Source organism: Myotis daubentonii, chromosome 5 (genome assembly GCF_963259705.1).
Source record: "Myotis daubentonii chromosome 5, mMyoDau2.1, whole genome shotgun sequence".
Classification (NCBI taxonomy): domain Eukaryota; kingdom Metazoa; phylum Chordata; class Mammalia; order Chiroptera; family Vespertilionidae; genus Myotis; species Myotis daubentonii.
Genome location: NC_081844.1, coordinates 51,464,303 through 51,474,618, shown reverse-complemented (window position 1 = coordinate 51,474,618; position 10,316 = coordinate 51,464,303). Strand labels below are relative to the sequence as shown.

The following is a 10,316-nucleotide window of genomic DNA, read 5'->3' as shown; positions in this document are numbered from 1 at the left end:
CAGCGCCTTCTTTCCCTGCCTGACCATCCTTAAGTGTCTTCTGTATCCATCCAAAAACACCCTAATCATACACAGCACACAAGCATGAACACTCATTATATTTTATTTTATTTTTAAAAAAATATATTTTATTAATTTTTTACAGAGAGGAAGAGAGAGGGATAGAGAGTTAGAAACATTGATGAGAGAAACATCGATCAGCTGCTTCCTGCACACTCCCCACTGGGGATGTGCCCGCAACCAAGATACATGCCCTTGACCGGAATCGAACCCGGGACTCTTGAGTCCGCAGGCCGACGCTCTATCCACTGAGCCAAACCGGTCAGGGCATTATATTTTAATTAATTAATAATACAATATGAGACTACTATGTGCTGTGTTCTACACTTTCCTTTAAAAAAAAAATTGTGTTTATTTGACCCCAAGCTGATAACAATTGCTGGGAAGCAAGATCTCAAATGCTCCCTACAATTTGCTTTTTACAAAAAAAATATATCTAGAGGTTTTTGGGGGTTTTCCACACCCACATGCATAGATATATTTCATGGATTGCTTTAAGCATTCATTGCCGCTTCACTTTACAGCCAAATGAGATTATATTTGTCAGATTTCTTTCTTTTTTGTTTTTTTAATCCTCACCCGAGGATATCTTTCCATCGATTTTTAAATATTGTTGAACAGAGAGGGAGAGACAAAGAAATATTGAGAAACACGTTGATTGGTTGCCTCCTGCCCTGGCCAGACCCTGGGCCAGGGAGGAGCCTGCAACCAAGGTATGTGCCCTTGACTGGAATTGAACCTGGGAGCCTTCGGTCCACAGGCCAATGCTCTATCCACTGAACCAAACCGGCTAGGGCCGGTTTTCTTTCAAGAAACAGTAAGTACTGAACTCCTACCTTTCTTTATAAAGACTTTACTTTTATTTGCAGTTTTATACGTTTATTTGAGAGTCAGCAGTTCGTTCTCACCCACATTAACAGTTGCTAGATATTAAAAAGTGGTGACAGGTACGTAGGTAGCCAACGCATAGTGCTTGTTTGAGGAATCTTCATCCTCATTACATTTTCTGGACCACTGCACCCGGCTGTGGTATGGGACATTCCTTATTCCTTTGATCTTGACAGCTTGACCCTGGCATCAAGTCATACATCTGGAGTTCCCATGTCCTTCAGGGCAAGTTTCTGGATCTCTTTGAGTGCCAGAGCAGTAAGCTCCTTGAAACCCACTCCATAGATGTGCTTGTGTTCTCTGGTCACTACCTCCTTGATGGCAGAAAGGCCCTTCTTCTCTCCACCCTTCTTTACGGGAGCCACTATGCTAGGCCCGAGTTGGAAAGGAAGCAAAGATTTTCCTTTTATTAGTATTATTATTTAAGTATATTTTTATTGATTTCAGAGAGGGAGATAGAAATATCAATGAGAGAGAATCATTGATCAGCTCCTTTCTGCATGCCCCCTCTGGGGGATGAGCCCCCAACCCAGAGCCCCCAACCCAGGCATGGGCCCTTGACTGGAATCGAACCTGGGAACACTTCAGTCCGAAGGCCAATGCTCTCTCCAATGACCCAAACCAGTTAGGACAAGATTTGACTTTTCAGTTTCTTCCTCTGCAAAATGGAATTAAAGGGTGTTGAGAAATTCAAGGGAGGATTACAAAGGAACAAATCAGATTTCTAATCTGTTTATTAACAAGGTTAGTCCTCCCTAGCCTGCAGGAATAAGAGGAGATCCCACCAACCAGACTTTTGAACTTCCTCCTACCCATACCCTACCCACCCGTGTCCCACCTCCAGGGAGGAGCTTTGGTGGGTGAGGTCTTAAAGAGATTCACCCTCCTAGTGGTATGTATATATAGGCCAGGCTCACATTGCTAAGCATTTATCTGGTAGGAGACTGGCTTCGGAGACTCTTCTTGGAGACGCACTTCAGGGACTCACTCACAGGAGCAGGCTCCAGGTAAGCTGGGAGTTGGCTTTCTGGGTGGCTACTCCAGCAGGGCCTTGACTTTCCCTCACAAGCCAATCATCTCTTGGATTCAGGTTATTTTAAGACACGTGCTTTCATTATTGCTGTTGTCCCTCAGTTAGCCTTGCCCTACTTCATCTAAATGCTTGCTAAAAACACAGATACCAGGATCCCAATCTGACATGAGGTTGACGAATATCTGCTCATGCAAAGTGCCCCAAAGTGCTGGTCTGAAGCTGCCTGTGGGAATCCTCTTCTAGAATGTCTCAGTGTCTGGTGCCAAATTCTTTTTGTTTAAAACCAGAGCTTCTGCCCGAACGGGTTTGGCTCAGTGGATAGAGCGTCGGTCTGTGGACTGAGGAGTCCCGGGTTGGATTCCAGTCAAGGGCATGTACCTGGGTTGTGGGCATATCCCCAGTAGGGGGTGTGCAGGAAGCAGCTGATCAATGTTTCTCTCTCATCAATGTTTCTAACTCTCAATCCCTCTCCCTTCCTCTCTGTGAAAAAAAATCAATAAAATATATTTTAAAAGAACAACAACAGAGCTTCTGGCCAGCTGGTTTGGCTCAGAGGACTGAAGGGTCCCAGGATGGATTCCAGTCAAAGGCATATGCTAGGGTTGTGGGCTCAATACCAGTGTGGGGCATGAAGGAGGCAACCAATCAATGATTCTCTTTCTCGTCGCTGTGTCTATCTCTCTCTCCCTCTCTCTTCCTCACTGAAATCAATAAAAAAAATTTAAATATCTGAAAAATAAAAAACAGGTTCCAAGAGGTTTACCTAAATTGATGTGTATGCTGACACCAAACTGAAAGGAAAACTGAGTGCTATTTTCCTGGTTGCATCTGTCTCTGGAGGAACAGATGATCAAAAAACCTATCTCCAATGACAGGCAGACTCAGATCAGACCTGAAATCCAGCCCATATAACCTACAAGCAGATGGAACTTTAATGCCAGCCTTGGTCTTTCTCTAATCTCAATTTATCTCGATATTGAGATTTGTACAGGGGGATGGGATGTGGAAACAGGGAAGAAGATGATGGATTTGGAGTGGAGAAAGGGGACCAGTTTGAAACAACTGTGAGAAAGAAAGGAGATGAAATGGATCGGAGATGAAGGAAAATGGATGAAGCTTAAGGAAAGGAGTAGGAGAAACCTTCTTGGCTAAAGAGAGCAGAGTAACACTGAAATAGAATTAAAGTGGTGTATTAAAAAAAAAAAGTAAATTATAGAATATTCTAGGTATCCAGAATAGGTGAGAAAATTTTATGAACTCATGTATGAAGAACCTATATTCTAGCCCTAATTGGTTTGGCTCAGTAGATAGAGTGTCAGCCTGTGGACTGAAGGGTCCCAGGTTCGATTCTGGTCAAGGGCATGTACCTTGGTTGCGGGCACATCCCCAGTAGGGGGTGTGCAGGAGGCAGCTGATCAATGTGTCTCTCAATCCCTCTTCCTTCCTCTCTGTAAAAAATCAATAAAATATATTTTTTTAAAAAAGAACCCATATTCTATATCTAACCCTTTTACAACTTCTACTCGTATCAAAACTTTGCCATTTCTGTGTAGGAAATCTTAATTCTAAGCTTTTCATTGTACATTTCTAAAAGAAACTCTTAATTTACATACTTCTGCATTAAAATTATGTTCTTTTTTTAAATATATTTTATTGACTTTTTACAAAGAGGAAGGGAGAGGGAGAGAGAGTTAGAAACATCGATGAGAGAGAAACATCAATCAGCTGCCTCCTGCACACCCCCTACTAAGGATGTGCCTGCAACCAAGGTACATGCCCATGACCGGAATCGAACCTGGGACCGTTCAGTCTGCAGGCCAGCGCTCTATCCACTGAGCCAAACCGGTTAGGGCATGTTCTTGTTTTAATTTATTTGTTTTACAGAGTGAAAGGATGAGGCAAGATGAGAGAGAGAGAGAGATTGGAAATGAGAAAGAGACATTGATTTGTGGTTCCATTCAGTCATGCATTCATTGGTTGCTCCTTCTATGTCCTCTGATCTTGGATTTAACTTGAAACCTCAGCATATTGGGACTAACTGAAAAAGCAGGCCAATGCAAGTACATACCTCTAATGTCATTAATTACATCAATGTAACATAATTATCAATCAGTTTTTTAATCCTCAAATATCCAACTAAATTTTGATCAAATATTTTTCAAAATGAAATGAAATTAGATTTATACATGCTAGTAATAACTGATGTGTATATCTTGTAAGTCTATTTTAATTCCTATAACCTACTTCCAAGTGTTTTTACTTTCTGTTTATATTTGTGTTGAAGCAACAAGATCGAATTTTCAGTAGAGCTTATTACAGTCAGGATTTTACTGATTACTTACTCCGTGTATTATTAAAGGTTTACCAGAGAAACAGAACCAATAGTATGTATTTAGAAAGACATTTTTTAAAAAGAGGTGACTCACAAGGTTATGGAGCCTGAGATGTCCCATGGTCTGCAGTCCGCAAGCAGGAGACCCAGGAGAGAGAGTGGTGTCGTTGAAGGCCTGAGAGTCTGAGAACAGATGGATCTGAAGGACTGAGAACCCAGAGCATCCAGGACAGGGGGTGGGTGTGCTAGCTTATTGAGTCCAGCAGAGAGTGAAGTCAGGCTTCCCCAGTTTTTGTTCTCTTCAGGCCCTCAGTGGATTTGGATAATGTCCACTGACAATGGGAGGACCATCTGCTTTGCTAATCCAATTCAAATACAGATCTCCTCATAGTCACATCCAGAACTAGTGTTTCACCTGCTACTGGCTATGCAGTGGTCCAACCAAGGTGACAGGTTAAATTGACCAGATTATTCTTCATACCTTTCTCTATCACTTATATTTCCTGTAGCTAGATAGTTTGGAACGATGATGAGATTTAGGTTCATTTATCTGGCAAAACTTCACAAATAATGGTATACTCCCTCTAACATTTCTATGATATCTTTTTGTTATTATTATTTTTTTTAGAGAGGGAGGGAAAGAGAAAAATGCCAGAGAAACATCAGTATGAAAGAGATACCTTGATTAGTTGCTTCTCTATATGACCCAACTGCAGATGGAACCCGTGACTTTGTGGTACGTGGAACAACACTGCAACCAACTGAGCAAAACTGGCCACTCTTTTATAAAAAAATTTTTTTTTCCCATTTAGTAATGGGTTTTTAGATTGAGGGGAATGGGGGGGGGGAGGGTTGAGAGAGAGAGAGAGAGAGAGAGAGAGATCTATTTGTGCCACTTGTTTTTGCATTCATTGCTTGATTATTACATGGGCCCTGGCCACGAGCTGAACTTGAAACCCTGACACATCTGTACCATAGTCCAACCAACTGAACTACCTGGCCAAGATCATTGTTTTTCCCAAAAAATATTTTGCTTACTTTAATAAAGCTGGTATAATCAATATCCATTTAAAACCCCCATCCCAGGACACAAAATACAAATAAAATAAAAAAGAGCGGTGTTCTGTTGCACAAACTTTTGCATGAATAAATTTATGAAATGCTAATGAAAATTAAAACTTCTGGGATCTTCTGACAAGATTTTTCTTTACTCTTAAAATGCTTTCTCTGCCCTAACCAGTTTGGCTCAGTGGATAGAGCATCAGCCTGCAAACTGAAAGGTCCCAGGTTCAATTCCGGTCAAGGGCATGTACCTTGGTTGTGGGCACATCCCCAGTAGGGAGTGTGCAGGAGGCAGCTGATTGATGTTTCTCTCTCATCAATGTTTTTTTTTTTTTTTTTTAATATATTTTATTGAGTTTCCACAGAGAGGAAAGGAGAGAGACAGTTAGAAACATCGATGAGAGAGAAACATCGACCAGCTGCCTCCTGCACACTCCCCACCGGGGATGTGCCCGCAACCAAGGTACATGCCCTTGACCGGAATCGAACCTGGGACCCTTCAGTCCGCAGGCCGACGCTCTATCCACTGAGCCAAACCGGTTTCGGCATCTCATCAATGTTTTTAACTCTCTATTCCTCTCCCTTCCTCTCTGTAAAAAATCAATAAGATATATTTTTTTAAAAAAATGCTTTCTCTACCCTGGCCGGTTTGGCTCAGTGCATAGAGCATTAGCCTGCGAACTGAAAGGTCCCAGTTCGATTCCAGTCAAGGGCACATGCCCAGGTTGTGGGCTCGATCCCCAGTGGGAAACTTGCAGGAGGCAGCCAATCCATAATTCTCTCTCATCATGGATCTTTCTATCTCTCTCTCCCTCTTCCTTCCTCTCTGAAATCAATAAAAATATAAAAATATTTTAAAAAATCTATTCTTTAAAAAAAAAATTCTTCCTCTTCAGTGAAGCCGTCTTTGGTGTTAGTCTTTACTCTCACCTTATCTGTCATCTTGACTCCAACCTGATATTCCTCTTGTTTTGGTCCAGACCTTCAGATTTTAAAAGTAGCTTCAAGCTGATGAAAGGTCATAATTCCACAGATGAGTTTTTCAATTCCACTGAAAAACTCCCACCTCCCACTGAAAGTCATAGTCCAGGAGTGAAGCAATCACATGCTAGAACTATTGTGACAATTAGAAGTATTATGAACACTTGCATTGGTCCACCTCAAAATGCACAGTCCTGAAAAGGGTGGCCTCCCTGTGCACACACTTAATATTTCAAAGGAGAGGGCGATATGAAGGAGGCTGGGGCTTGATCACCAACACTCAGCACAATGAAAACCAACAATAATGAATAATGGGCACTAGAATTCAAATTACCAGAGGTTTTAAAGAGATGTGTGATCACTTTTCAATTCCATTGTGAAGGCCACATTACAAAAGAACTATTTTTAACAATAAGAAAGGATTGAGGGGAGAGAAGAAAAAGAATATCTAAACCATTGAATGACCCGCTGTTGTTCCTGATAAACTTCACTCGCATCTGCCTCCTCCATTCCCAGTTCTCCTGGAGTGTGATTATCAGCACTTCTCTGGCCCTCCAAGAGAAACCTGAGCCAGTTCATTGAACTCCCCGTCTTAGACAGCATGATTCTTCGGGTTTCTTGAGATGTGTTGTCATTTTCGCTTTGAAGTGAAACTCACTGCTGCCCTGTTCAATGACTTTGTATTCTCCTTCCTTCTTATTCCCCAAATCTTCAGTTGATGGTTTTACCTCCTGGTCAGACATGGTGATGGTGCTTTACCTGAGGTCTCCACACAGAAGCAGCCTTAGGTAGGCAGGACCTTGCTCCTGGATTTACAAATCCTTCTGTCTTCCCCACAGCACATGATTCCTTTTTAAAAAAATAAATCTTTATTGTTGAAAGTATTACATATGTCACCTTTTTTTCCCCATTGCCCTTTCCACCCTCCTCCCCTTCAAGCCTTCGACACTCACTGTCAGTGTCTATGGGTTATGTATATATACATATGAGTTCACTGGTTGATCTCTTTCCCCCCTCTCCTGCCTTCTCAGATTGAGGCCTATCATCAATTTGCCTAGATTGATTAATTCCTTTTAAGTTGCAAAATAGACTTTACTTCTAACTCCTTCTTAAGTATTGTCATGATAAATGATTTGGACTACCTGACCTACTGTTCATACAGGGAGGATAGGATTAATGCTGATTGAACTTTTAAATGGTGATATCTTTTTATCTACAGAAATCACTTATGACTTGGATGGTGCTGGGTTTTTGACCAGAGTCCACAGCTGATCTTCACTTGGCAATGTGACATTAAACACAGAAGGAGTAGGTGACAGAAGACTGGACGTCAGCTGCCCACTGGAACTCTGCTTGGAAGCTCTTAGTGGCTTCCACAGACAGGTAGACCTGAGCCAACCTCAGCTTCTCACTTCTCCTCGCTCCTGGAGGATCACACTGACTGAAGGGAGTCTCTTCTGATAGTCACCTCACTGCACCATGGCCTTTGCAGCTTCCCTGGCCAAGCTCCAAGCAGAGGCCAGCTGTCCCATCTGCCTGGATTACCTGAGAGACCCAGTGACCACTGAGTGTGGGCACAACTTCTGTCCCTCCTGCATCCACCAGCGCTGGGAAGGTCTACAGGACACCTTTCCCTGTCCTGTCTGCCTCCACCACTGCCCTGACAAGAGCCTGATGAAGAACATGCAACTATGTCACATGAGTGAGACTGTTCAGCAGATTCCCGGCATGAGGGGAAAGAGGAAAAGGCAAGAGGAACCCCTGTGTAAGAAGCACCGTGAGGGTCTGACCCTGTTCTGTGAAAAGGACCTGGAGCTGTTGTGTGCCCAGTGCAGGGTGTCATCTGACCACCAGGATCAACCCCTGGTCCCCATTGAGGAAGCAGCAGCTAGTCACAGGGGGATGCTCAAAAGGAACATTGAGGCCAAGATTAATCATCTTGAAGTTGTAGAAATGTTACATAAAAACCAAGTTGAAAATATTTGGGAAGTGAAGAGAAAGATGGAAAAATGGAGGGAGGAGTTGGACAATGAATGTAAAGAAATTAAGTGTTTCTTAGCCATCGAGCAAAATGAAATTGATAACAATCTACTTATAGAAGAGAAGGATGTTGAAGAAAAACTAATTGAAAATGGAAGGCAAATTTCAAACCATAGGTCCATGGTAAGCAGTCTGTTAAGTAAAATAAAAGAGAAGTGTTTGCAGACAGATGAGGATTTACTCACAGACATTGAAAGCATTCACAACAGGTATGGAAACCGAGAGACCCCTGCAGTGTTTTCATGTGATTTAAAGAAGGGGACTTACAATCTCCCCCCACATTACTTGGGCCTGCATAAAATGATCCGAATGTTTCAGGCAGATTTGACACTGGATCCTGAAACTGCCCATCCAAACTTCATTATGTCAAGAGATAAAAAAAGTGTGACATATAGGACACCAAATGGTTTTCCTAATATCCGGGATCTTACTTCTTACCCAGCTGTCCTGAGTTCTGAGGGATTTGATGCTGGCAGGCATTTTTGGGCGGTAAAAATAACAGGCACAGGTGAATGTTTTTTAGGTGTGTGTAAGGAATCTTTCCCCAGAAATACTGACATACCGCCATCAGCAAGAAATGGATGCTGGCAATTTTCGCTCTGGATTCCTACAAGGGGCCCTTCCCCCATAGAACAACCGAAGATTGGCATTTTCCTGGACTATGAGTTGGGAGAGGTTTCATTTTATAATTTGAATGACAGGTCATGCTTGCATGGAACCACTGATACATTTACAGAAAAACTTATGCCTTATTTTTCCATTGCATCTTCTTCAGCATCCCTTATAATCAATATCATCTGAGGCAAGTGATGACAATTTGGATGGATTTTTTAAAAAATATATTTTATTGATTTTTTTACAGAGAGGAAGGGAGAGAGATAGAGAGTTAGAAACATCGATGAGAGAGAAAAGTCCTGGGTTCAATTCCAGTCAAGGGTACATGCCTGGAGTTGCAGGCTCGATCCCTAGTAGGGAGTGTGCAGGAGGCAGCAGATCAATGATTTTCATTATTGATGTTTCTATCTCACTCTCCCTCTCTAAAACCAATAAAAATTATATTTAAAAATATTTATAAAATAAATTAAATCCTCAACTGATATGTTTATTGATATAGAGACACAGAAAGGAAGAGAGAGAGAGAAACATCTATGTGAGAGAGAAGCATCAATCAGTTGTTTCCTTTATTTTTTTAAAATATATTTTATTGATTTTTTACAGAGAGGAAAGGAGAGAGACAGAGTCAGAAACATCAATGAGAGAGAAACACCGATCAGCTGCCTACTGCACATCTCCTACTGGGGATGTGCCCGCAACCAAGGTACATGCCCTTGACCGGAATTGAACCTGGGACCTTTCAGTCCGCAGGCCGACGCTCTATCCACTGAGCCAAACCGGTTTCGGCCACTTGTTTCCTTTATGTGCCCTGAAGGGGGGCTAACCCTGAAACTTGTGTGCCCTGAGTGGGAATGGAATCTGCAGCCGTTTTGGTGTAGGAGACCACATTCCAACAACCTGAGCCGCCTGGCCAAGGCTGCAAACATACCTTTGACAATCCCAGTATGGCCTCCAAAGGTGATATACTCTTTTTTTTTCCTTTACATTATGTGAAATTTGCAACCTTTTAGAACACACTTCTGTTTATATGCCTGTATGTGTATTGTTAATGTTTGGAAATAAAGTTTTAGCTTGCATATCTCTGACTATTTGTCTCCATAACTTGAAAAGATCCTCAGCAGAGAGAAGCATTGATCAGACCATCAAACCTCAGAGGGAAGGTAGGGGAGGGTGGGGTAAGGGGGGAGATCAATCAAAGGACGTGTATGCATGCATATAGGCCTAACCAATGATCACAGACACCAGGGTGGTGAGGGCATGAGTGTGGGGGGGGGTGTCGGGGGACAATGGGGGTGATAAGGACAC

The 10,316-nt window shown here is 42.3% G+C and overlaps 1 protein-coding gene and 1 pseudogene across 1 annotated transcript; one reads left to right on the top strand and one right to left on the bottom strand.

Annotated features, from left to right (window-relative positions):
- Window positions 1-990: 990 nt before the first annotated feature.
- On the bottom strand, window positions 991-7,099 carry LOC132236126 (large ribosomal subunit protein eL31-like; annotated as a pseudogene).
- Window positions 7,100-7,835: 736 nt separating this feature from the next.
- On the top strand, window positions 7,836-9,205 carry LOC132235433 (tripartite motif-containing protein 60-like). The gene has a single exon (XM_059697766.1). The coding sequence runs from the start codon at window positions 7,836-7,838 to the stop codon at window positions 9,195-9,197; it is 1,362 nt and encodes a 453-aa protein (XP_059553749.1). The 3' UTR covers window positions 9,198-9,205.
- The last annotated feature ends 1,111 nt before the right edge of the window (window positions 9,206-10,316 follow it).